Source organism: Podarcis tiliguerta (assembly GCF_965153285.1).
Source record: "Podarcis tiliguerta genome assembly, chromosome: 2".
In the NCBI taxonomy this organism is placed as follows: domain Eukaryota; kingdom Metazoa; phylum Chordata; class Lepidosauria; order Squamata; family Lacertidae; genus Podarcis; species Podarcis tiliguerta.
Genome location: NC_139535.1, coordinates 494,875 through 522,595, shown reverse-complemented (window position 1 = coordinate 522,595; position 27,721 = coordinate 494,875). Strand labels below are relative to the sequence as shown.

The 27,721-nt window shown below is 46.8% G+C and overlaps 1 protein-coding gene across 8 annotated transcripts; it reads right to left on the bottom strand.

Annotated features, from left to right (window-relative positions):
• Positions 1 to 27,055, bottom strand: LOC310670119 (uncharacterized protein). Of its 8 annotated transcripts, XM_083424781.1 has the most exons (7): positions 26,989 to 27,024; positions 9,903 to 9,948; positions 7,334 to 7,840; positions 7,094 to 7,175; positions 6,316 to 6,398; positions 5,025 to 5,151; positions 1 to 3,573 (listed from the first exon to the last, which is right to left on the bottom strand). In XM_083424781.1, exons 3-7 carry the CDS (start codon positions 7,745 to 7,747, stop codon positions 1,118 to 1,120), a joined length of 3,162 nt encoding a protein of 1,053 aa, XP_083280907.1. In that variant the 5' UTR covers positions 7,748 to 7,840; positions 9,903 to 9,948; positions 26,989 to 27,024; the 3' UTR covers positions 1 to 1,117. The 8 variants fall into 8 exon arrangements, with proteins under 8 accessions (XP_083280907.1, XP_083280910.1, XP_083280909.1 ...); XM_083424784.1 differs by lacking the exons at positions 5,025 to 5,151; positions 6,316 to 6,398; positions 7,094 to 7,175; positions 7,334 to 7,840; positions 9,903 to 9,948 and adding exons at positions 23,554 to 23,680; positions 24,849 to 24,931; positions 25,203 to 25,284; positions 25,456 to 25,950 and having other exon boundaries at positions 26,989 to 27,055; XM_083424783.1 differs by lacking the exons at positions 6,316 to 6,398; positions 7,094 to 7,175; positions 7,334 to 7,840; positions 9,903 to 9,948 and adding exons at positions 24,849 to 24,931; positions 25,203 to 25,284; positions 25,456 to 25,950 and having other exon boundaries at positions 26,989 to 27,055.
• Between the last annotated feature and the right edge of the window lie 666 nt (positions 27,056 to 27,721).

Here is a 27,721-nt window from a genome sequence, read left to right as displayed (position 1 = left end):
GGAATGCCAAGAATACAAAGGGACATTTTTATCATGCTGGGTGGACATGTAAAACAGGCTAAAAAATATATTAGATTCAAATACATACATTGATATAGCAGGTTTTTAAAGTTAATATTCATCATCATCCTCCTCATTTTTTATTTGTATGCTGCCTTTCCATAGTTAGAACAATGCTCAAGGTGACAAGATTTAGCTAATTACCAACATAACAAAAGTCATAATAAATAAAACACCTCAAAAAGTACACAACCAAATGGAAAACAATTTCCACATAAATCATAAAATCTAAAACTAAGAATACAGCGTTAATATGAATCACAATTTAAATGACATAGATAAAAAATAAAAGCAATTTTTATATAAAAACAACAACAAACAAACAAACAAAGTACAGTTGAAGGCAGAACTCTTTCTGGACACACTATTACAAAAGGATTATGGAAGATTACTTCAATAAGTGATTACAGCAGCAAGACTGCTATCACGTTGAATTGGAGAAAGTGGTTTTCAAATCTGGAGAAGAGCAAAACTTCACAAGGTTAGAACCAACAATATGTGGGGCACAAGACCTCATGTGAAACGGGTCGCAAGGCCTTGGCTGGAGACCTTGCCACCCAGAATGGTTTCAAAAGTCCCTCATTTGTTGTGCTGGACTTAGTAGTCTCTGTTATCACTGGGGAGGAAGCAGAACAGGGTCACCTACTTGGGGAATATATGCGAGACACTGACAAAAATGTGCCCCTAGTCAAGATCTGGTGCTGGGTTGCCGAATGAGAAGAGCATTGTTCCAGTTGTTGCCCCTGTAAAAATCAAAGTCCCCCTTAAAATAATACACACCCGTTACTCTGTTTCTCTTCACTGTAAATTGATTGATGGGATGTGACACTGGCACCTTTACTAAAGCTCTTTCCACGTTCCATGCACTAATACAGCTTTGCCCTGCCGTGAGTTTTTTGATTGGGCGTGAGATTTTTCCTCTGACTTAAACTCTTTCCACGTTCTTGGCAATGAAATACTTTCTCCCCAAATTACCCACTGTGGTGTTGATGGAAGTCTGGATCTTTATTAGTCTTCCCTACATTTTAAGCCCTTGTATGGATTGTCTGATGGGGAGCTAGGTTCCAGTTGAAGGTGAAGCTGTTTCCACATTTCTAGCATTAAAATGTTTCCTCCCCGTGTGAGTTCTTGCATGTAAATTGAGACTATCCTTCCGACTGAAGCTCTTCCCACATTCCAAGCACTGATAGGGTTTCTGCCCTGTATGAATTCTTTGATGCAAAGCGAGACCTGCCCTCCTTGTGAAGCTCTTTCCACACTCTTGGCATTGAAATGGTATCTCCCCACTGTGAATTATTTGATGGGAAGTGAGACCTTCTTTCCAACTGAAGCTTTTTCCACATTCCAGGCACTGATATGGTTTCTCCCCTGTATGAATTCTTTGATGGGAAGTGAGTTGGGTGCTCTGAATGAAGCATTTCCCACATTCCGAGCACTTATAGGGTTTCTCCCCTGTATGAATCATCTGATGGGAAGTGAGATGGGAGCTCTGACTGAAACTCTTTCCACATTCGGAGCACTGATAGGGTCTCTCCCCACTGTGAATTCTCTGATGTTGACGAAGGTTTGTGATTTTATTAAAACTCTTTGCACATTCCAAGCATTGATATGGTTTCTCCCCTGTATGAATTTTCTGATGGTAAGTGAGACTTCCCTTCTGGCTGAAACTCTGTCCACATTCCAAGCACTCGTATGGTTTTTCTCCTGTATGAATTATTTGATGGGAAGTGAGCTTTGCCCCCTGACGGAAGCTCTTTCCACACTCTGAGCACTGATATGGTTTCTCCCCTGTATGAATCATTTGATGAGAAGTGAGATTGGCCCTATGACTGAAGCTCTTCCCACATTCCAAGCACTGATGTGGTTTCTCCCCTGTATGAATTTTTTGATGGGAAGTGAGACCGGCTCTCTGATTGAAGCTCTTTCCACATTCCAAGCACTGATGTGGTTTCTCCCCTGTATGGACTCTCTGGTGGTAAGTGAGACTGACCTTATGACTGAAGCTCTTTCCACATTCTTCACATTTAAATGGTTTCTCTCCTGTATGAATTATTTGATGGGAAGTGAGATGGGAGTTCCGACGGAACCTCTTTCCACATTCCAAACATTGAAATGTTTTTTGCCCTGTATGAATTCTTTGATGGAGCATAAGACCTGTTCTCTGCGTGAAGCTCTTTCCACACTCTGGGCATTGAAATGGTTTCTCTCCACTGTGAATTAGTTGATGTGAAGTGAGACTTACCTTCTGGCTGAAGCTCTGTCCACATTCCAACCACTGATATGGTTTCTCCCCCGTATGAATTCTCTGATGGGATGTGAGACTCCTCTTGAACTTGAAGCTCTTTCCACATTCAGAGCACTGATAAGGTTTCTCCTTTGTATGAATTTTTTGATGGGAATTGAGAGTTTCCTTCTGATGGAATTTCTTTCCGCATTCCAAGCACTGATACGGTTTCTCCCCTGTGTGAATTCTTCGATGGGAAGTGAGACTCTCCTTCCGACTAAAGTTCTTTCCACATTCCAAGCATTGATAGGGCTTCTCCCCTGTGTGAATTATTTGGTGGGCTGTGAGATGGGCCCTCTGACTAAAGCTCTTTCTGCATTCTAAACACTGGTATGGTTTATCCCCTGTATGAATTATTTGGTGGACGGTAAGATGGGCCCTGTGACTGAAGCTCTTTCCACATTCCAGGCACTGATAGGGTTTCTCCCCTGTATGAATTCTTTGATGGGAAGTGAGGTAGGTGCTTACACTGAAACTCTTACCACATTCTAAGCACCGATAGGGTTTCTCCCCACTGTGAGTTCTTTGATGGGCCGTGAATTTCGTACTTTGACTGAAGCTCTTTCCACACTCTTGGCATTTAAATGGTTTCTCCCCACGATGAATACTATGATGTCGATGAAAGTTTGTGCTTGTATTAAAGCTCTTTCCACATTCTAAGCACTTATAGGGTTTCTCTCCTGTATGAATTCTTTGATGGGAAGAGAGAGTGGCGCTGTGACTGAAACTCTTTCCACATTCCAGACACTGATATGGTTTCTTCCCTGTATGAATAATTTGATGGCCCATGAGATGGGCACTCCGACTGAAGCTCTTTCCACACTCTTGGCATTTAAATGGTTTCTCCCCAAGATGAATACTTTTATGCCGATGAAAATTTGTGCTTGTATTAAAGCTCTTGCCACATTCCAAGCACTGATATGGTTTCTCTCCTGTATGAATTCTTTGATGGGTCTTTAGGTTGGTCCTCTGACGGAAGCTCTTCCCACATTCCAAGCACTTAAAGGGTTTCTCTCCTGTATGAATTCTTTGATGAGAAGTGAGAGTGGCGCTGTGACTGAAGCTCTTCCCACATTCTGAGCACTGATAGCCTTTCTTCCCACTGTGAGTTCTTCGATGGGAACAGGAGCTCTGACTGGAGCTCTCTTCACACTCCCAATCTTGATATGGCGTCCCCGGTGTGTGGATTCTGTTGTGGTCTCCATTCTTCATTTCCAATCCATCACCACCTACAATGATGAGAGAATCTAATTAGATCCTCAGGAAGAAACGGAGTCCCCAATTATTAAACAATGTTCTTCCTGTTTCACAAAAGTTCATTGTTGTTGTTTAGTCATTTAGTCAAGTTGAAGAGTCAGACACTACTAAATGACTAAACAACAGCAACAATGAACTTTTGTGAAACAGGAAGAACGAAAGACGTGAGGTCTTTCTACAGAGGTCATGGCCTTTATTGAACAGCATTCTTGGGCATACGGATTTTTCGCTCCATAAGACGCACCTGACCATAAGACACACCTAGCTTTTAGAGGAGGAAAACAAGAAAAAAAGTATTCTGAATGAAACAGTGGATGTATTATTTTTGTGGTTCATGCTGTGGCCACAGACATGTGATTTTGATGGTGAGTTTAGAGTAGCCCAATGCCAAAATCCTGAGAATCCATGTGGATCCGTGCTTTGTAACCACGTTTTTGTGCCATTGCACCCCCACCCAACAGTGGGTGCGTGATTTTTTTGGTGCAGGCTGTAGCCGTGGAAATGCTATGTGATCTGATGGTGAATTTGGGGTGACCCAATGCAAAAATCCTGAGGATCCATGGGCTTTTATCTCCCCTCTCCCGGGCAGCCTTCTTTATTGCTAGCATCTTTCTTCTTTATTGCTTCCCTCTTTAAAAAAAAAAAAAAAAAAGCATTATCTGCTTTTTTGCCCCTGGGCAATTCGGCTCCAGGGACCACACATTCGCTCCATAAGACGCACAGACATTTCCCCTTACTTTTTAGGAAGAAAAAAGTGTGTCTTATGGAGCGAAAAATACGGTATTTATGGAAACCAGAGGTTCAAAAAGTCTGAAAAAGCAGAGGTTCAAAAAGCTCTTTTCTAGGACGGATTTATTTTGCCGCAATCATGAAATCCACTCCAACTCTAACATCGGACTTCTCTTTAAAAAACTGGCAGAGACTAAAACAAAAAACCCATAAGCTGACAGAAGTTACCTCAACTTCCCTAATAACTCCGCAGCCTGCATTTAAGTAGACCTGGTTAGTTCAGACCCCCAGTCATTATTTAAAAAGCCATAACTTCCTGGCTGCTGCTGTGGCTGCTGCTCGGCAAGGACTGGGGAATTGGGGGGGAGGGGAAATTTGTTGAGAGTTTTTGCTGTTTTATTTTTGTGTTTAAATTGTTCAGTTTCATAGTTTTTCATGTGTTTTATTTATTTCTATGATTACTTTTATATATTTGTAATTATGTAAATCTTTTCATATTGTAAGCTGCATACAAATAAAATGATGATAACTGGAGGAAGAATATTCACAGAGTAAATCCCTCCATTCTGGGTTCATGGTGGGGATGTTAGAATCCCAGATGCTTGTTGAACTGCATCAAAATATTGGTGGTTTATCACATAGAGATACGCATGGAATTTCAAAACAGATATTATGATCCTGCAGGGAGCCTTACGGAGAGAGTCCAGGATCCCACGATTCTCCTCCATTACTTCCTTATGCAGAGCTCTCTGGTCAGGATCCAGCAACGCCCACTCCTCGTCCGTGAAACAAACAGCGACATCTTCGAAGCACACCGGATCCTAAAAGAAAGAGGGAAATGTCCTCCTCTTAGCCAACATAAAGATGATCTACTCCACATTGCTCTGTTGTGATCATGTTTGAATGGGATTGTTTTGTGCACATGTTCAATATAGTGGAACTCTTTTGTTGTGTATTTTAATGATGGGTATTCATCCTTGTGGGGTATGTGGGGTGACAGTATGCTTTGTGGGGGACACATCCTGCTCCTTCTGGGGTAGTTTGTCCACCTTTGGTCCCCATCCTGCACTCCTCTCTCACCTGTGGCTCCTAAAAGCTGTCAGCATGAGACAGCGGCCACAATCTGGGAACGGCTTTGACTGACTGGCTAAACCAGGTGAGAAGAGTCAACAAGTCTCATACCCTCAGTAAGTTAGTAATGTCTTGCATGTGAAGATCATCTACCTGGGAAGGGAACCCAACTGAGAGAAGGAAAACTTTGATCCTAAACCTCCTCCGCCTTGTGGGATCTCTTTGGGAGAAGAAAAGACTACGGAGTGAAGCCAACACAAATCTGGAATGGAGTCCCTAAGGCAGTTGGATGGAGCCTTGCATACCTACTTCCAGCAACTCCTCAGCCCAGCTGATGCCAAACATCTTGCTCTGCTTTCCTTTGGACCACGTCAGAGAGGCCAAGAGTGGGGTTTTGTCGTCTGGGCAGCCCAGGACCTTCATCCACACTGCCCAGGCTTGTGCCCTAAGGAGGTCAGGTTACTAGTCTCTCAGCCACAGATGGAGGCCAAAAACAGCAATTTACCTTTCTGCAAATGGCGAAACACCACAATGTGCAGCTGATGAGGCTCACTGGGTGAATCCTGATCACTTTATCAACCTTGGGCCTTTCTCAACCTTGGGTCCCCAGAAGTTTTTGGCCTACAACTCCCATCATCCCTAGCTAGCAAGGCCAGAGCTCACGGATGATGGGAGTTGTAGCCCAACAACATCTGGGGACCCAAGGCTGCGAAACACTGGCTTAGAACTTCTATTAGCGTTCAGTGTTAAATATATGAAGAAAACTGCAACTACTGACAGATAATACTAGTTTCAGCCTTTGTTGACGGCAACCATGACGGAAGCCAAGAGGAAGAGAGAGATTTGTTTACGCCTAGAGTCACCTGACTGCCCCACCCCTCAGCCTCTTTCCCCACACGTCTCCTTCCTCCTACCTGATCTGGTTCCACAGACGCTGCTTCCCCTTCGCCACCATGAAAAGACAGAGGAGGAGGTGTTGCTGCCATTGTTCTCTCACCTGCGAGAGACAAAGTTAACTGGGAAACCCAGAGTGTATTGTTCTCTCTGAGATTCAGCTGTGCATCTTGAGCTACAGATGAGCCTCAGAAAAAAGTCTCACCTGCTTAGGGCATTTTGACATTTCTATCTATTTCATATTTTATTTGTGTTAAAATATTGTGCCCGCTCCTCTGTCCAAAACATGAAAAAAAAATGAATTATTAGTTTCCAAATCCACTAAATATGACTGTCAGGGAACTGCCATCAGTATCCGAGGGAGAGACCAAGATCCAAAGGGATCCCAGAGAGCATCCCGGGAGTGGGAGAGGCAGCCCGTCTTCTGGGGAAGAGAATCAGCGTAGCTCCAGTGGAGAAGGGGGGCAGATGGGGGAATCGGCGAGGCGGTCCCATGACTCCTTGCCGGGGACCAGTGGGGAGAGAAAGGGTCCTCCGCTGCCCACGCCCTCCTTGCGCAGAAGGCTTCCGCGCAGGGAGTGTAGGCGGAGACTGGGCGTCAAAGAGCTTCTTTGCTGGAAGAAGTTTAAGAAACGCCCACTGACGGATTCTGCCAGCGATTGAGACGGTCACGGGTGAGTGGCTGTCCGGACAGAAAAGGTTCACTCAGGCAACCCAGCCAGAGGTTGGGACCAGCTTACGCACGAGCAACTCCCTAGAACCATTACAATGACAGAGTAAAAACTCCTTCCTCCTTACCCATTGGCCTCTCTCTGGTCTCCAACGGAGTCCTCTCTGCCTCAGAGGAATCGGGGCCCATTTCTGCTAACAGATCCTTTCCCTGAAAGAGCAACAAGGATTCAGAACAGAACATGAAGGATTTGAAATGGAACAGAAGAGGCAAAAACTTTAGGATGCTTTCCATTGGTAGAGCATTTTGGAATACTCTCCCTCTTGTTTGGAACTCCTTGGGAGTATCCAGAGAAAAGTCTCTCTCACCTGCTGCTCTGCCTGCTTCCTCTCCTCTGCCTGACTCAGGAGGAAACCTTCGGCCAGGGCCACCGCCTGGGAACTGGTCTCTGCTCTGCATTCCCTCACCCAGCTCTCCATCTCCGGAGGAAGGACAGCCAGGAACTGCTCCAAGATCACCAGGTCCAGCATCTCAGCTTTCGTGTGCCTTTCTGGCTTCAGCCACTGATGGTCTAGTTGGCAGAACCAGCTGCAAGCTTCTCGGGGTCCTTCAGCCTCCTGGTAGCAGAGCAGCCTCAACTGCTGGCTCTGCACATCTGAGCGGAGAATGTCCTCCTCACCCAGGATCTTCTGCATGGAGTTTTCCCAGAATCCCCCACTTCTCCCAGTTTGCATATCACGGTCTTTTCCCACTTCAGGACCAGCTGAGTCTTGCTCATCCATCTGTGCTCTCAGGAAGCCTCCAAGAGATCAGAAGGAATCAGAAGGAATCTTCTGCCACGTTCTGTCTGTGTGAATCAGAGGTGCCAGCAAATCCTGCAATGCAAATGTGTTGATCTGTTGTAAAATTATAAACCATCAGAAGTAAAACCTTCCTTGAAGGCCAGTTTTCAAGATCCATTTCAGTTGTGGTTTAGGCCTGGTTTTGACACAGAAATTGCTTTGATGACTACATGATGACCTCTGTCAAGAGAGAGGCAGGGGAAACATGTCCCTGTTAATTCTCCTCAACCTCTCAGGAGCTTTTGATACTATCGACCGTGGCATCTTCCTGGAGCGCCTGTCCCAGTTAGGGGTGGGTGTCCCCCCTTTTCGTTGATTCTGGTTCTACTGGGATGAGCGTTCCCAAAGGGCATTACTTGGGGAGTGCTTGTCAGCCCCGTGGAGCCTTCAATGTGGGGTTCCTCAGGGCTTGATCCTATCCCCTATGCTGTTCAACATCTACATGAAACCTCTGGGTGGGGTTATCTGGAGGTCTGATGACACCCAGCCCAAACCGAAACTCAATCCAGGCAGCACTGAAGCTCTGTTGGTGGGTGATTCCCTAGACCAGGTATCTGGGAGGTCGCCTACTCTTGCTGAGGTTACCCTTCCTCTGAAGGAGCAGGTTCGTAGCTTGGGGGTCCTCCTGGATCCTTTGCTATCCCTTGAGGCTCAGCTGGCCTCAGTGGCCTGGTGTGTCTTCCATCAGCTTCAGCTGGTGGCCCAGCTGCGCCCCTATCCGGACACCCTGACTACTGTTGTCTATGCTCTGGTAACCTCAAGGCTAGATTGCTGCAATGCATTGTACGTAGGGCTGCCTCTGAGGAAGGTTTGGAAACTTCTGCCGGTGCAGAATTCAGAAGCCAGGTTGCTCAAAGTGCTGATTTTGACGGCTCAGGGCCATAATACCTCAAGAACCGCCTCTTTCCATATGAACGTACCTGGACCCTGAGATCATCTTGTGATGCCTGGAGGGCCTTCTCTGCAGTGGCTCCCCATCATTGAATGCTCTCCCCAGGGAGGCTCGCCTGGCATAAGAATTGGCTGCTCTGCCCATACACTCATACCTTGGGTTACAGACACTTCAGATTGTGTGTTTTCGGGTTGCACACCACGCCGAACCCGGAAGTACCAGAATGGGTTACTTCTGGGTTTCACAGAAACGCTAAATTGTGCTTTGCACATGCGCAGGAAAGCTGGATTGTGACCCACACATGCGCAGACGCGATGCTGCAGGTTGTGAACGCTGCGGGTTGCGAACGTGCCTCCCACACGGATAATGTTTGCAACCCGAGTGTCCGCTGTATTTATTTACCTGTCTTATGGAGCTGTCCCAAAGCAGAAGTACTCCAGGTGTAGTGGTTATAATAATAATAAATTTTATTTATACCCTACCCTCCCCAGCCAAGACCGGGCTCAAGGCGGCTAACAACTGATATAAAAACAAATTGATTGAAATACAACTTAAAAACAAGATTAAAATACAACATTGAAACATTAAAACATTAAAATGCAGCCTCATTTCAATGGAAACCCAAATCAAAAGCTTTAGAGTGTCAGACAAGGACCGGGGAGATCAGGGTTCAGATCCCCACTCGGTCTTCAAGCTCTCTGGGTGACCCTGGAGTGAGTCCCCCTGGGAGACCCCCTGGGAATGGTGCAGAAGATGCTCAAACCCTGGGCTAGGAGCCCTTTCCAAAGACTGGGAGCCGGGTGGCCTGAAGGCTCTGCTTGCCAGCACAGGACCAGAGCGGCTGATTTGGGAGACCCCTTTGGGGTCTCGGCTGAAGGCAAACTCCCTCTGGCGGGAGGGGAGCCCTGGGAGCCGGACGTGCCTCGTGGGAAGCAGAGGGTTGCTGTGGGTTTCTTGAAAAGAGAGATAGATGGATACTTTACTTACATGAGCCAGTAGCAAAAGCAAGAAGATAAAATATTTGGGGGATAGATTGTACAAGTTGGTTATACAAAATACGTCCGGGAGGTTGACATCCATATCAGTGACCAAAGTGACAACTGACGGAGAAAACATGTGAGCCAATAGGCTTCCTTTTGATTAAGGAAAGAAAAAAGCTGTGCAATGTTAGAAAGTGAATCCAGTAAGAATAATCGACCTCACTCTATTTGCCCTGCTAATAATGTTGCCGTTTCTGCTGCCTCCTGGTCTCCTGGATCTGCCAAAGAAAAGACACAGTGCAAGGCTGGAGGGGCCGGGAAAGAGGAGGAGGAATACGCCCCCCCCCCCAACTCTTTATGGAGAATAAAGGGCTTTATCCGCAGCCTCCCCCCCTCCCCCAGGGGGCAGAGCCCTCGCCCCCCCCATTTGGGCCTCCCCCCCCCGCAGGATCTGACCAGCCCCCCCCCGCCCCCCCTTCTCCCCACGGCGAGACTCACCCCGAGAGAGGGAGACAAGCAGCCCCTCGGAAGGGAAGAAGGGGGGCTGGCCAGGGAGGGGCCTGGGAGGACCTGCCCCCCCCCCACGACGCCACTTCCGGTCCTCTCTAGGAATCCAGCTCTGCTCCTTTTAACCCTTGGCGAGGCGAGAGGAACCTCCTCCTCCTCCGAGGCAGGAACCACGTGCATCGCCCCCCCCAGAGACGCTTCATTTGGGAGACCCCCCCCAAGAAGCAGGGGACCCCTCACATAGGAGAGGCTGGAAGGGAGCCCGAGGGTCATCTAGTCCAGCCCCCTGCCAGGCAGGAATCTCAGCTCAAGCATCCCTGACGGAGGGACCCCCACCCTCTGCAGAAACCCCCCTCCCCCCCTGCCTGCCACTTTCTCCCCCCAATGGCAGTTAGAGGACTCCCCAAAAATCCAGTCCCCCCCCCCCCAGCCTCGAACTAAGGCCAGGACAAGGAGCCCGACCCCTCTGCTTCAAGAAGGACACTGACAAACTGGAACGTGTCCAGAGGAGGGCAACCAAAATGGTCAAAGGCCTGGAAACGATGCCTTATGAGGAACGGCTAAGGGAGCTGGGCATGTTTAGCCTGGAGAAGAGGAGGTGAAGGGGTGATAGGATAGCCATGTTCAAATATATAAAAGGATGCCACATAGAGGAGGGAGAAAGGTTGTTTTCTGCTGCTCCAGAGAAGCGGACTCGGAGCAATGGATCCAAACTACAAGAAAGAAGATTCCACCTAAACATTAGGAAGAACTTCCTGACAGTAAGAGCCGTTCGACAGTGGAATTTGCTGCCAAGGAGTGTGGTGGAGTCTCCTTCTTTGGAGGTCTTTAAGCAGAGGCTTGACAACCATATGTCAGGAGTGCTCTGATGGTGTTTCCCGCTTGGCAGGGGGTTGGACTCGATGGCCCTTGTGGTCTCTTCCAACTCTATGATTCTATGACTCTATGACCTTTTACACAAGCACCAGACATGCAGAGAGGCTCAGAAAAGCTGCCTGTAAAACACTAGCAATAAGCAGATGCCATGTATTGTACTGTTTCCACTGATGGTGAGATGCTTCCTTTGGGAGACCCCCCCCCCAGCTGCCCCCTCCCCAGACCAGAAGCAGGAGGAGGAACAGCTGGGAGGGGAGAAGAAGCCAAAGGAAGGAGCTGGGATTGTTGAGCCTGGGAAAGAGGAGACAAGGAGGCGGCGATCCGATAGCAACTGTTATGAGAATTTTAAGGTCATGAGAAGAGGACGAGATGGTGGGACAGTGTTCTCGAAGCTCCCAGCATGAGTTTGACTGTGGGCAGACAGTCTCAGCTTGCAAGCACGGCCTGCCTTTTGGCCATTGAGCCAGTCCCCACATTTGCCCAGCACAGCTAATGTGAAATTACTGGATTATATTCTCCAAACAACATTAAACTCATGTAAGCGAGTTAATGATTTCCCTGTCTCCTTGAACTCCCCAGACAAACGAAATCTATGATACTTTAGCAGTGCAGATCACGGTGGATCAAATGGTGCATTTCTACTGTTAACATTACATCTTAAAAGATATGCTTTGATACAGAAGTAACTACACTCAATCTATAAATGGAACCTCAGAAAATCAAGTTGCACCAAAGGAACATAAAACAACAACAACAAACTGTTTGACTTTATGGATCAAAAGATACCAGTAATCTCTGCTGGATTTTAAATTATATTATGAGGTGTCTTGTCTCTGCTGGCTAAGGGAATGGATAACTATTAAGAAATACAGATATTTTAGACCTTGAGGGTCATGATAATAGATTTGATTGGCATGCATATTTATGTTATGAAAAGACCAAATGGCATAAAGGATTTTTGAACCATTTGGCAAGAAAAACTATTTATGGTGTATGGGAAAAATATAAAAACCTATTAGAACAGAAGACACCATGATGGCTTCCCCCAGTGGAAGCAATATCCCTTAAAAATGTTAATGCAAAAGGTGAGTGGGCAACCGATAAAGAGTTGCTCATAGAAGTAGAACAATTGAAACTGAAAATATTTGAACATATAAGACAGTTAGTTACAGATTGGTTGCAAAACCAGAAGTGAACTGTACAAACTTGTACAAGAACTCAGTAACAGGCCTGATTTCTGAAGGGCTTTGCTGACCTTATGAAAATGACCTAGCACACCAATTTATATCTCTAAGATTTTGCAGACTTTGGCTGTGAACTCAGGCCCCACAAAAAAATTCAAGTTGTGCCTGTTGCCGGAAAAATCCGAGGGCTCCCTTGGACAAAAAGTAAAGACAGCAACCAGAGTAAATTGGAGCAAATCAGCAGCCTGTAGGCTTGGCCTTTATTGTACTGTTGCAGCAGGGTGTTCCCCTCACTCGCAGGAGAGAGGAAAGACCCAGAACAATGGTGTGCAAGACCTTATAAAAACTTTTGAAATTCCCCTCCTCTAGGTCAAGCCCACCCCCAGAAACATCATGCATACATTACAGAAAGGAGGGGTTGAGGGAGGAGTTGTGGTGGTAACCTGAGTGTCCTGTCACCTGGCTGGTTCCTCCTTTCTCCCCCTCCCATGAACCAGTTGTGAATAACAAAGAAAAGGTGCAGTTTCCTTCCCCCTGAGGGGAATCCGGCCATGGTCCTTTTGTTACTGTCTGCCCTGAATATACAACCATATGCAGTCCATTGTGTTCATGTCATGCCCCTCCAGGTGCAGTAGTCGGGTACGTGACTGCTCACTCAGGGGATTATGGCTGACCGTCACCAGGTCACCCCCCTTAGCTAGTCCTTGAGATATGGAGTAGAATAAAAGTGGAACAGTGCAAATCTGATGTATGGTTGATTTTCTATGAATTTATAACAGAAGTGTAGCGTATGTAGTGTGTGAGTGTGAGTGAAGTCTGTACAAACTGAATGATGGGGGGGGGGTGTTTCCTGCTACATGCCCCAGAGTTTCAATTGGGACACACTGGCTGGCCCTGAGTCTCAGAGTTGCTGGGCCCAAGTTGTCTTGGGTTTGCAATTTGGGGAGAGGAGAGACTGCCTGCTGGGGAGCGGGCGGGCTGGGGAGGCCCCCTAGATTTAGAGGCCCTAGGCTTCAGCCTGCTTAGTCTATACAGTGGTACCTCAGGTTAAGTACTTAATTCATTCAGGAATTAAGTTCATTCAGTTTCTTAACCTGAAACTGTTCTTAACCACTTTAGCTAATGGGGCCTCCTGCTGTCGCTGTGCCACTGGAGCACAATTTCTGTTCTCATCCTGAAGCAAAGTTCTTAACCCAAGGTACTATTTCTGGGTTAGCGGAGCCTGTAACCTGAAGCGTAAGTAACCCGAGGTACCACTGTACATAAATCTGGCACTGGGTCTATTCTCATCTGTACGTGAACTCACATTAGAAACAATGAAGAAGAAGTCAAAGTGAATTTCCTGGGACGCATTTTATTCCATCTCACCTACAACTCTGTGTGCTGAACACACACAAACACATAGCTAATAGGAAATTCCTGGGAGTTATGGTCTCCAAACAACATTAAGCTCGTGCAAGCAGGTTAGTGATTTCCTCGCCTCCTTGAATTCTCCAGACAAACGACATTTATGATACTTTAGCAGTGCCGATCACTGTGGATCAAATGGTGCATTTCTACTTTTAACATTACATCGTAAAATATATTATGCTTTGATACGGAAATAGCAACTTTCCATCCATAAAGAGAACCTGAAAAAGTTGCACCAAAGGAACATAACAAAGACACATAAAAGGAACATTTTAAAAAACACAACTTTAAAATACATTCAAGTATGGGAGTGTTTTGTGGGGTGTGGGTGTGTGTGTTTCAAACGTAGGGTGTGTACAAAGTCTCAGTGGCATTCCAGGTCCCCCAACCTCAGATTTCTTGACCTAAAGAACTGGGCTGCCTACACTAAGCAGGTTAACAGGTGTGATAAGATTTCTGCGATGGTTAATTCCATTTTAGAAGCCGGGTGTCCCAGTCCAGGCGCCGAGACAGTGATCTGACAGACTCCTCTTTGGAAGCAGCAAAGTCCAGCGTCGTGGCCTCTGTCTCTGGAGCAATGCTACATCCTTTCAAGAAATTCTGAAATATTTTATTTTGATTTCATGTGGTTGTTTTGAGGACTGTTCTCTATCCTGGTCTTGCTTTCAGGTGGGACTGTTGACTGGGCTGCATCAATAGGAGTATAGCATCTAGATCAAGGGAAGTAATAGTGCCACTGTATTCTGCTCTGGTCAGACCTCACCTGGAGTACTGTGTCCAGTTCTGGGCACCACAGTTCAAGAAGGACACTGACAAACTGGAACGTGTCCAGAGGAGGGCAACCAAAATGGTCAAAGGCCTGGAAACGATGCCTTATGAGGAACGGCTAAGGGAGCTGGGCATGTTTAGCCTGGAGAAGAGGAGGTTAAGGGGGGATATGATAGCCATGTTCAAATATATAAAAGGATGTCACATAGAGGAGGGAGAAAGGTTGTTTTCTGCTGCTCCAGAGAAGCGGACACGGAGCAATGGATCCAAACTACAAGAAAGAAGATTCCACCTAAACATTAGGAAGAACATCCTGACAGTAAGAGCTGTTTGACAGTGGAATTTGCTGCCAAGGAGTGTGGTGGAGTCTCCTTCTTTGGAGGTCTTTAAGCAGAGGCTTGACAACCATATGTCAGGAGTGCTCTGGTGGTGTTTCCTGCTTGTCAGGGGGTTGGACTCAATGGCCCTTGTGGTCTCTTCCAACTCTATGATTCTATGATTCTATGACATTGCAAAGAGATATCCTTGCAACTGTTCACTGGACTGCATACACAATCATCTGTATTTAATTCTTTTTAAAGATTATGGGTTATATTTTGTGGAGCGGGACCTGGGAGGTAAGAGAGAAGCTCAACCTTGGGGGGGGGGGGTGAAGTAAAGTATTTTGGCATTACCTGTGCTATTTTTCCAGAAAAAGAGGTGCCGGAACTGAGTTCACAGGATTTTCACAGGAAAGCAAGGGAGCAATTCATAATGGACGGTTACAATCTTGATTGGTTCCCTCATATGTGGTTAGTAGAGAGGATTAAACTGCATAAAAAAAATTATGGTATAGAGCAGGAATGGACAGACTTTGAAACTCCAGAGTGCACAGATGATGCGAAATGTTTAAACCATTGCTGAAATTTGAGACTGAAGAACAGGTGGAAGAATGCAGGATTAAAGAAAGGGGCACAAACTCTGGTTATAATATACGGAAAGAACAGTGGGAACTTACGTGGACTAAGAAGTTCAAATTTACATTTTGTTATGATCTCAAAGAGATTTTTCATAAAGTGATGTCGCTGGTATTTAACTCCTGGAAAACTTTTCAGAATGTATAAAGATGTTTCAAATGTTTGCTGGGAATGCCAAGAACACAAAGGGACATTTTATCATGCTGGACGGACATGTAAAAAGGCTAAAATATATATTGGATTCAAATACATACATTACATACAGCAGATTTTAAAAGTTAATATTCATTTGACACCAGGACACTTTTTGGACACACAATTAGAAAAGGATTATGGAAGATTACTTCAATGTAGGATTATAGCAGCGAGATTGCTATATACACAAAGATGCAAAGAGACAGTCCGACCTAGGAATGGCTGGTGAAACTATAGGGGTTGGCTCAAATGGCAAAGTTAGCATGCTTAATTAGGGAAAAATCATCACTGACAGATATTAAGGATTTCCATTTCTTGTGGAGTTTCCGTGTGAAAGAGAAAAGGAACTTGTAATATCTGGATTTACTGGTTTAGAGAACACTTGGATCTGAATGAGTGAATAATGTGTTTTGCCGTGGGACAGAGTGCCAGAAATCCTTTAATCTTTCCTCCCCTTCCATTAATCTTTTTCTCTCTTTCTCTTCTTTTGTCCTAACACGAAAAAGGGTTAAAGCACCATTAACAAGCATAGCAAGAGGGTTGTTGTTACTTCTTGTGAACTGGATCTGCTTCCGCATATTGTTGAATATCCCTCCAAACCCTCAGTTTACACCAGTCCAGGTATTGACACTGGTACGTCCTTCAAAGGGGGAGGGGAATGATACCTGGGAGGCACGACAATACCTGAAAGCCATAACCCGGAAGTTGGCACATCACACACCCAGCTGAGCACCAGGTTGGCATAACTTCGTTCCCACAGTCACCACCACAACGCATCCAGAGTTGCTGAAACAGCAAAATGTTTCCCCGGTTGCAACCTGAAGACCACTTACGCCTGGCCTGAGCTCAAGATAAGGGTCAGGAAGCAACTGCCCTGTAGACAAGGAGAAGAAATTCCTGACTTCTGCATGTCTTCTCCATGCAAGCATTCGTGTGTTTCCTACAGTTGTATACAAGCTTTTTGCATTCTTTGTTTTGGGTTCTTTTGGAGATATCAAAACAAAGACTCACTCCTGCACCTTTGAATAACCAGTTTCTAACTTGCCACCTGCTGTCTCTCCATTGACTGGAAGAGGGACGGCACTTTTGGCGTTTTGGGTGTGAGGCTTGGGTTCTTGTGCCAAAGGCCCAATGCTCCCAGAAAATTATCTTTTGTGGGTACGAACCTGGGACAAAGGGGTGGAGAGTTGCCTCTCCACAAGGCGATCAGTCAAGGGTTCTAGTCAGCAGGAGTGCTGAGCTCTGTGAGCAGAGTGGGTGGACACGCATCCATGGGAATCCTGACGTTCTCTCAGAGAGTCTGTTTGATTCTGCTGAGGAGGGAGAGGTTGACACTGAACCTGCTGCTGAGGATCAGGTCTCTGACCAGGAGCAGGGACAGGGAAGGGCATCTCCACAGGCTATTAAGCTAGAGCAAAGGAGTGCGCCTTCATCTCCCACCAGTCCAGTGCAGAAGTTCAGAAGATGCAGTAAGTCAGAGGGGGAGTCTTCTGGTGACTTGGACGCACTAGCTGGCCCCAGTGGGACAGAGGGGGCACCTGAAGTAGTACGTTCCCCATTTCTAATACAGTTTGTGCTGTGTATGAGTTTTTTGATGGACCGTGAGACCTGCCCTCCTTCTGAAGGTCTTTCCACATTCTTGGCATCGAAATGGTATCTCCCCGCTGTGAATTATTTGATGAGAATTGAGACCTTCTTTCCAACTGAAGCTCTTTCCACATTCCAAGCACTGGTAAGGTCTCTCCCCAGTATGGATTCTTTGATGGGAAGTGAGATTGTGGTTGTGACTGAAGGTCTTTCCACATTCCAAGCACTTATATGGTCTCTCCCCTGTATGAATCATCTGATGGGAAGTGAGATGGTTGGTTGTCCTGAAGCTCTTCCCACATTCCAAGCACTGATAGGGTTTCTCCCCTGTATGAATTTTTTGATGGGAAGTGAGACTCGCCTTCTGGCTGAAACTCTGTCCACATTGCAAGCACTCATACGGTTTCTCTCCTGTATGAATTATTTGATGGGATGTGAGCTGCACCCTCTGACCGAAGCTCTTTCCACATTCCAAGCACTGATAGGGTTTCTCCCCTGTATGAATTCTTTGATGGGATGTGAGATTGGCTCTGTGACTGAAGCTCTTTCCGCATTCCAAGCACTGGTACGGTTTCTCGCCTGTATGAATTCTCTGATGCGATGTGAGACTTACCTTATGATTGAAGGTCTTTCCACATTCTGGACATTTAAATGGTTTCTCCCCTGTATGAATTCTTTGATGGTAAGTGAGATAGGAGTTCCGACTGAAGCTCTTCCCACATTCCAAGCACTGAAATGGTTTCTGCCCTGTATGAATTCTTTGATGGAGCATGAGACCTTCCTTCCTTGTGAAGCTCTTTCCACATTCTGGACATCGAAATGGTATCTCCCCACTGTGAATTATTTGATGGGAAGTGAGCCTTGCCTTCTGGATAAAGCTCTGCCCGCATTCTAAGCACTTATATGGTTTCTCTCCTGTATGAATCATTTGATGGGAAGTGAGATGGGAGCTGCGACTAAAGCTCTTTCCACACTCAAGGCATTGAAAAGGTTTCTCCCCTGTATGAATTATTTGGTGGGATGTGAGATTCACCCTCTGACTGAAACTCTTCCCACATTCCAAGCACTTATAGGGTTTCTCCCCACTGTGAGTTCTTTGATGGGCAACGAATTTTGTGCTCTGACTGAAGCTCTTTCCACACTCTTGGCATTTAAAGGGTTTCTCCGCACGATGAATTCTTTGATGTCGATGGAAGCTTGTGCTTCTATTAAAGTTCTTCCCACATTCCAAGCATTGATAGGGATTCTCCCCTGTATGAATTATTTGATGGGAATCAAGACTACTCTTCCACCTGAATCCCTTTCCACATTCCAAGCACTGATACGATTTCTCCTCACGGTGAATACTTTTATGTCGATGGAAGTTTGGTATTGTATTAAAGTTCTTTCCGCATTCCAAGCAGTGATAAGGTTTCTCTCCAGTATGAATTCTTTGATGGGAAGTGAGAGTGGCACTACGAGTGAAGATCTTCCCACATTCTGAGCACTGATAGCCTTTCTTCCCAATGTGCTTTCTTCGATGGGAACGGGAGCTCTGACTGAAGCTCTCTCCACACTCCCAATCTTGATTTGGCTTCCCCGCTGTGTGGATTCTGTTGTGGTCTCCCCCATTCTTCATTTCCAATCCATTACCACCTACAATGGAAAGAGAAACTAATTAGATCCTCAAGAAGAAACAGAGCCCCCAATTATTAAACAATGCTAATGAATGTTTGTGAAAGAGAAAGAATGGAAGATGTGAGGTCTTTCTACAGAGGTCATGGCCTTTGTTCAACAGCATTCACGGTGTGATGGCCTGGGACTTAGGCTGCACTGGATCCTTTGCCTCAGGCGGCATCTGAACCAAGTCTGGGGCCTGATCCTGAAGAGTCCCAATCTGCACAGGTTCCCCTGCAACAAACACCAGCTGGGCCAAGGAGTCAGGGGCCTGAGCCTGCCCTGGCTCCAGATGCAGGGATTCCCTCGTTGCCTTCAGCTGGGCCATCACCTATAGCTGCTCCACTACCAGCTTGGTCAGGGGAGGCTGAGGCAGCCCCTGGGTCTAGTAACCCACCGACGTCTCCCGAGCTGCAGAGACTAAGGTCTGAGAGAAGGAGAGACCTGAGTACTCGCAGGAGGAGTGCTTGCCTTCAGGCGAGACAGGGAGGTGAGTCGCCAGGGGATCAGGACTGGCCATTACCCCGACAAAGGTAAAAGGCTGTCAGACCCCGTCCCAGGTTGTGGGAGCCACACTGCTGTATGTCAGATCCTGTACCTGTCCTTGCCTGGTTTCCTGCCTCGTGTCCTGCCTTGGCCCTGTCAGACTGACTCCTAGCGGAACCTTTGGATTCTGGACTGGACCTGGACCGCGTTTCACTGGGTACCCCTGGGCCCAGCACACACGGACATATTTATGGGAACCAGAGGTTAAAAAAGTCTGGCTCTTTTCTAGGATGGATTTAGTTTGCCACAGTCATGAAATCCACTCCAACTCTGATATTGGTCTTCTCTTTAAAAAACTGGCAGAGGCTAAAACAAAAACCCCAACCTGACAGAAATTACCTCAACTTCCCTAACAACTCTGTGTGTGAATGTTGCCTCCAAAATCCTGTGGAAAGGGTGACTGTCACTCCAGGAGGCAATTTCCCATTAGGTCTGTTCTCAACTGTCAAGCGAGAAAGAGAGAGATTTTCTGTGAGAGCAGCTGCTGCTTGTTTTATGCTGCTATGTGCCTCAGAATAAGTCTGTAAAGTCCCATATAGATAGAAGCACATGTCAGTCACTCTTAAGACTTAATGTAGCAGGATTATTTGGTGTTTAACTATTTTGGCTTTTTGTGTGTAGCTTATTATGTCTTGAATAACGAATGGATTACATGTACAAATAATCAAAATCAATAAAGAATATATATCTATAAACTGGATATAAGCACATGTAAACATGTTTTAGTATATCAAGTAATAAAATGTGTTCTGCTTAAACTCTAAACAGAGAATCTTGCGCAGTCTTTCCTAAGAGGAAAAAAGAGCTTTATTTTTTTAAATGGTCAAACAACCTGGGGCAACCTCCACGCATATAAATACAGTCATACCTCAGGTTACAGATGCTTCAGGTTGCATTTTTTCGGGTTGTGGACTGCCTAAACCCAGAAGTACAGGAACGGGTTACTTCCGGGTTTCGGCAGTCGCGCATGTGCAGAAGTGCTAAATTGCAACCCGCGTGTGCGCAGACGTGGGTTGCAAATGCTGTGGGTTGCAAATGTGTATCCTGCATGGATCACATTCACAACCTGAGCATCCACTGTACTGCAGAAAAAGGGTTCTCCCTCAGAAACTGATGTTAATATTTTGACCACTTGATGCCAGTGTTCTCTTAATTATTCTCTCAAAAACAATTGGCAGATTGAAAAGAAGAAAGATTTTTTTTAGGGTGGACAGAGGAAATTTTAAAGTGGAAAAGGAGATGTGGGTGGCGCTGTGGGTTAAACCACAGAGCCTAGGGCTTGCCGGTCAGAAGGTCGGCGGTTTGAGGGGGCCGCTAGGGGCACATTGGAAGATGGCCGACAATACCATCTCTCCAGCTCACACGAGGTAATTAAGAGGCTGATATGGGAGTATGCAGCCTCCCTTGTTACCCCAAGGGAATGGGGAACATTGCCTTGCCTGCTGTTGCTATAAATCACCCCCGGATTTGAAAGAAGGGGGTGAGGGCACTAGGCACAAAGCCCTTGTGTGGGTCCGGCTCTCCCAGACACTGTCTCTGATTGCGCAGCTAGTTGCAGGAGCTCAAAATAAACAATTAGAAAGAAGTAAATGCACATACTTCCGAGTGAAGATCGGGAGTAAAGACTGCTAATTAAAGGGATCTCTGTGAAGTGGAGCGACGGGCTGGATAATAAATCAAGAAGAAGATTCATCAAAGGATCGGAATGTCGAAGCAAAACTGGAAAGGGGGGGGGACTTTTCTTTTTTTCGCCTTATGTGAGTACCCAATAACCCTCCCCCCCCCCAGAAAGAATCGTTGCAATTACTGATCACAAGCAGAAGGATTAAGAACTGTGTGGAAATAAATTACTAATCAAAGATATGGCTTGTGGGAATATTGGGAAAGGAATGAAAGCTTTGTGACGCAGTTATAAGTAGAGATTTGTTATGGCAGGCCTGCCCACAGGAGGATCGGGGGGAGGAGGACCATGGCTTGTTATTATATCGGAATGTGAGTTTGACCTGGCAGGGCCCCCTGAGAAAATTGATGACAGACTGGTAGGCCTGTGGAAATCAGCGGACAGACTGTGGGAATGTTTTGTACGGAGGTGTGGAAATGGCATCTGTCTATTCTGATATGGCTCTTGGAGACATGTAAAATCCACACAGGATATAACAACATTTGTTTTCAACTCGCTTGTGGAGACTATCAGAGATCACAAAGAAAGGAATATATGATAATAACAACAGGAGGAGGAGGAGGAAAACAACAAAGAGACTATTTGGACAGAACTGTGTAATTAAAGCAGCAGCAAGAGAGATGTTTGGATCCCTTTCAGAGCTCGAAGCATAGGTACCCCCAACAAAAATTTAAAAATTTGGCTGTGTAATTTGGAACTAATGTGATTTGGAATTAATGTGATTTGATTGGCCTGTTAATAAACATTACTTTAAAAAAAAAAAAGGTCGGCGGTTTGAATCCCCGTGACGGGGCGAGTTCCCGTTGCTAGGTCCCAGCTCCTGCCAACCTAGCAGTTCAAAAGCATGTCAAAGTGCAAGTAGATAGGTACCACTCCAGCGGGAAGGTAAACGACATTTACGTGCACTGCTCTGGTTCGCCAGAAGCGGCTTAGTCATGCTGGCCACATGACCCGGAAGCTGTACGCTGACTCCCTCGGCCAATAAAGCGAGATGAGTGCCGCAACCTCAGTCGGCCACGACTGGACCTAATGGTCAGGGGTCCCTTTACCTTTAGGAGACTGAGAATAGTGTTAGACAGACTTGAAGTGATACTATGTATTGAGGAAGGTGTCTCACCACCAGAGTAGTTCTTGACAATTTAAAGATAGTTTATGAATTTACAAGATTTCATCGCAATTTAATAAGAAACTTATTTAGTCTAAAACATGAAGAAAAGAAAGATTGCCAGAGTCATGTGACAGAATTTTCACTATTACTGAAAAGTTAAAGCTGGCAGAATATTCTGTCTGAAGAACAGAAAGGGAACAATATTCTAGTATCTTTTGGATTTATTTTTTTTACTTTTTCATATCCTGAATGGATGGCAATCCAAATTTAACACTCTGAATTAACAGAGGAATGTATTGAAAGGAGAGAAGATTCTTCAATCAGATTCTCTTAACTCAAGCTTCGTTTCTCAGAAAAGTATCAAGGGCATTCATAAGAAGATTATTTTCTACAACTGTAATAAAGGCAAAGGTAAAAGGTAAAGGACCCCTGGACGGTTAAGTCCAGTCAAAGGCCACTATGGGGTTGTGGTGCTCATCTGGCTTTCAGGCCCAGGGAGCTGGCATTTGTCCAGAGCCTGTGGCCAGCAGGACTAAACCTCTTCTGGCGCAACAGGACACCATGACGGAAACGAGAGTGCACAGAAACGCCGTTTACCTTCTTGCTGCAGCGGTACCTATTTATCTACTTGCACTGGTGTGCTTTCGAACTGCTAGCTTGGCAGGAGCTGGAACAGAGCAATGGGAGCTCACCCCATTGTGGGGATTTGAACTGCCAACCTTCTGATTGGCAAGCCCAAGAGGCTCAGTGGTTTAAACCCCAATGCCAGCTGCGCTCTTGCAACTGTAAGCCAAGTTTTGCAGAGCTCCAAAGGTGAAGAAATCTCAAAGTAAGCAATCAAACTGCAACCGAGCCAGAAGATACCATTATCTTGTTCCACACGAAATGAGTCTGTCAGGTGAGAAGTCAGAAGTGAGGTTGGTTGACTCAGGAACACGTCTATGTGTCACAATGTAAAATTCATTTGTGGTATGACAAATGTTAACTGTTGATGGTGAAATTTTAATAGCTAATGGTATACCTGTAAAAATATGTGGTAAAGGATCGGGATATTTAAACTGCAAATTGGGAAATGAAGTAAAGCAAATCAGAGTGCAAGATGTTCTTTATGTAAAACATATAAGTTGTAAATTTCTGAATCAACGGATGTTTAAGAGTCAAACGACCTAGGGCAACTTCCACGCATATAAATACCACACTGTGAAACCTATATTTAAGAAGGCCTGGTTAGTTCAGACCAGCCTGGTCACTGTTTAAAAAGGCATAACTGGAGGAAGAATATTCACAGAGAAAACAGTTGATACCCTTCCATTGAGCTGCATCGAAATATTGGTGGTTCGTCACATAGAGATACGCATGGAATTTCAAAACAGATATTATGATCCTGAAGGGAGCCTTACGGAGAGAGGCCACGATCCCACGATTCTCCTCCATGACTTCCTTATGCAGAGCTCTCTGGTCAGGATCCAGCAACGCCCACTCCTCATCCGTGAAACAAACAGCGACATCTTCAAAGCACACTGGATCCTAAAAGAAAGAGGGAAATGTCCTCCTCTGAGACAACCTAAAGATGATCTACTCTACATTGCTCTGTGGTTGTCATGATTGAATGGGATTGTTTTGTGCACATGTTCAATACGGATGCTTATTTTAACATCTCAGTGGAACTCTTTTATTGTGTATTTAAATTATGAGTATTCATCCTTGTGGGGGGTGGGGGGTGACAGTACCCTTGGTGGAGGACACATCCTGCTCCTTCTGGGGTGGTTTGTCCACCTTTGGTCCCCATCCTGCACTCCGCTCTCACCTGTGGCTCCTAGAAGCTGTCAGCATGAGACAGCGGCCACAATCCTGGGAACGGCTTTGACGGACCGGCTAAACCAGGTGAGAAGAGCCAACAAGTCTCAAACCGTCAATGAGTCAGGGACTTCCCCGTCCATGCGAAGACTAGTTTCAGCACCTTGAGCAGAAGATACCCAGAGTAGGTCCCACGGTCAAGTTGGTGGTTGCTCCCTGTTCTCCAGAGGGGAGCAGATGAGGTTCGTCCACCTAGGAAGGGAGCCCAACTAAGAGAAGGAAAACTTTGATCCTAAACCTCCTCCGCCTTGTGGGATCTCTTTGGGAGAAGAAAAGACTACGGAGCGAAGCCAACACAAATCTGGAATGGAGTCCCTAAGGCAGTTGGATGGAGTCTTGCATACCTACTTCCAGCAACTCCTACAGCCCAGCTGATGCCAAACATCTTGCTCTGCTTTCCCTTGGACTACGTCAGAGAGGCCAAGAGTGGGATTTTGCTCTCTGGGCAGCCCAGGACCTCCATCCACACTGCCCAGGCTTGTGCCCCAAGGAGGTCAGTTCACTGGTCTCTGCAGCCACAGCAAAGGCTGTGATTCTCCCGTAGTCTGACTTCACCCCCAGAGGCGCACTCCATGGTCTCTCGAGACAGAATGAGGTCAACGACAGCAGCTCACCTTTCTGCAAATAGGTGGAGCGCCAAAATGTGCAGCTGAGTTAGATGAATCCTGGCACCTTTTTATGGTTTGTCAGCTGCATCCAGAAAATTCAATACATATGCGGAAATCGTGAAGAACCACTTTGACAGAAGCCAAGAAAAGGAGAGAGGTGTGTTCGGCTCAAAGGCCCCCTGACTGCCCCACCCCTCAGTCTCTTTCCCCACACGTCTCCTTCCCCCTACCTGATCTGGTTCCACAGACGCTGCTTCCTCTTCGCCACCATGAAAAGACGGAGGAGGAGGTCTTGCTGCCGTTGTTCTCTCACCTGCGAGAGACAAAGTTAACTGAAAACCCAGAGTGTATTGTTCTCTCTGAGATTCAGCTGTGCATCTCAAACTACAGACGAGCCTCAGTAAAAAGTCTCACCTGCTAAGCACATTTCAACACTTTAACCCATATTTTATTTGTGTAAAAATACTGTCTCCGCTCCTCTGGGCTCTTGGTCTGATACGTCTCCCGTCAAAACATGAAAATAACCCAATTATTAGCTTCAAAATCCACTAAATATTACAGTGAAAATTCTGCTTCTTCCTTACCCATTGGCCTCTCTCTGGTGTCCATCTGAGTCCTCTCTGCCTCAAAGGAATCGGGGCCCATTTCTGCTAACAGATCTTTTCCCTGAAAGAGTAACAAGGATTCAAAAGAGAAAATGAGGGATTAGAGAATAAAAACCTTAGGGGTATCAGATCTCATTCCTTGGGTGCTGCCCCCAAAAAGGATGGGTCATTACTATAGAATTTTGAGATGTTCAGAGCCCCTTGGGAGTATCCAGAGGAAAGTCTCTCTCACCTGCTTCCTCTCCTCTGCCTGACTCAGGAGGAAACCTTCGGCCAGGGCCACTGCCTGGGAACTGGTCTCTGCTCCACATTCCCTCACCCAGCTCTCCATCTCTGGTGGAAGGACAGCCAGGAACTGCTCCAAAATCACCAGGTCCACCATCTCTGCTTTCGTGTTCCTTTCTGGCTTCAGCCACTGATGGTCTAGTTGGCAGAACCAACTGCAAACCTCTCGGGGTCCTTCGGCCTCCTGGTAGCAGAACTGCCTGAACGGCTGGCTCTGCACATTGTAGCAAAGAGTGTCCTCCTCACCCAGGAACCTTTGCATGGAGTTTTCCCAGAATTCCACACTTCTCCCAATTTGCATATCATGGTCTCTTCCCACTTCAGGACCAACTGAGTCTTGCTCATCCATATCTGCTCTCAGGAAACCTCCAAGAGATCAGAAGGAATCAGAAGGAATCTTCTGCCACGTTCTGTCTGTGCGAATCAGAGGTGCCAGCAAGTCCTACAAAGCAAATGTGTTGCTCTGTTGTAAAATTATAAACCATCAGGAGAAGTAAAACGTTCATGGAACAAGCCTTCATGCTCAGAAAATTGAGCTAACTACTGGCCAGGTGCTAATCCCCCTTTCCTGAGCAAGGTTCTGGAGTGGGTGGTCAAGGACCAGATGAAGGCGCTCTTAGAGGAAACTGATTTCCTTGAAACACGCAGGTCACCCTGTATGATGACCTCTGTCAAGAGAGAGACAAGGGAAACGTCCATGTTAATTCTTCTCAACCTCTCGGCATCTTTTGATACCATCGACCGTGGAGCGCCTGTCCCAGTTAGGGGTGGCCCCCCTTTGCGCTGGTCCTACTGGGATGGGTGTTCCCAGAGGGTGTTGCTTGGGGAGTGCTTTTCAACCTCATGGAGCCCTCAATGTGGGGTTGCTCAACATCTATACGAAACCTCGTGAAGAGGAGGAATACCCCCCTCCTCAACTATTTATTGAGAGTACAGGGCTTTATCTAGACAAGACGGAGGCCCTGTTAGTGGGTGGCTCCCTAGACCGGATAGAGTTTGCTATAAAGTTTTGTATAGTTTGCTATGCAAAATACGTTCTGAAGGTTGACATCCATATCAATAACCAAAGTGACAACTGACGAAGAAAACATGTGAGCTAATAGACTTCCTTTTGATTAAGGAAAGAAAAAAGCTGAGCAACGTTAGAAAGTAAATCCAATAAGAATAATCGATCTTACTTTATTTGCCCTGCTAATACTGTAATGTTGCAGCTTCTGCTGCCTCCTGGTCTCCTGGATCTGCCAGAAGAAAAGACACAGAAGCGAGGCTGGAGGGGCCGGGAAAGAGGAGGAGGAATACGCCCCCCCCAACTCTTTATTGAGAATAAAGGGCTTTATCCGCAGCCTCCCCCCCCCCCAAGAGGGCAGAGCCCAGGCCCCCTCGCCCCCCCCCGATTTGGGGCCCCCCCGCAGGATCTGACCAGCCCCCCGCCCCCTCCCCTGCAGCCCCGACACCCCCTTCTCCCCATGGCGAGACTCACCCCGAGAGAGGGAGACCGAGCAGCCCCTCGGCGGGCAGAAGGGGGGCTGGCCAGGGAGGGGCCAGGGAGGACCTGCCCCCCCCACGACGCCACTTCCGGTCCTCTCTAGGAATCCAGCTCTGCTCCTTTTAACCCTTGGCAGGCTGAGCACAACCGGAGCCCCGCTCTCTCCTCCTACTCCGAGGCAGTAGCCCGGGAGGAACCCCCCCCCAAGATGCTTCATTTGGGACACCCCCCCCCAAGAAGCAGGGGACCCCTCACTAGAAGCAGAGCAGGGGAGAGTCTGGAAGGGAGCCCGAGGGTCATCTAGTCCACCCCCCCGCCAGGCATGAATCTCAGCTCAAGCATCCCTGACGGAGGGACCCCCACCCTCTGCAGAAACCTCCCTTTCCCCCTCCGCCTGCCGCCCCCCCCTCCTGTCCTCCTTGTTGTCTTCCAGGTCACTCTGGGTCCAGAGAGGAGAGGGAAGGGAGAGGGCGCCCTTCTCCTGCGCCAGAGCCAGAGCTGTCAACATTTCCCTTTTTGAAAGGGAAATTCCCTCATTCCGAATAGGGTTCCTCGCAAGAAAAGGGAAAAGTGGACAGCTGTGGCCAGAGCTGCCCGGGTCTCCCCTCCTGGGAACCCCCCCTCTCATCCCCCCCCGGGGTGCATTGGGAGAAGGGAGACTCTCAGGGCTGCCTGCGTGACCCCCAAGTCAGGGCGCAGAGGGTCCTGCCCCCTTCCTCTCGGCCAA

Bases quoted from the DNA above. Each gene is read 5' to 3' on its own strand.
- LOC310670119 (XM_083424780.1), bottom strand. From the start codon at position 7,747: ATGGATGAGCAAGACTCAGCTGGTCCTGAAGTGGGAAAAGACCGTGAT. The intron at 7,176-7,333 runs GTGAGAGAGACT...TTGCTCTTTCAG, and splicing joins GGAAGCAGGCAGAGCAGCAG to GGAAAGGATCTGTTAGCAGA. The intron at 3,574-5,024 runs GTAAGGCTCCCT...TCATCATTGTAG, and splicing joins TGGGATCCTGGACTCTCTCC to GTGGTGATGGATTGGAAATG.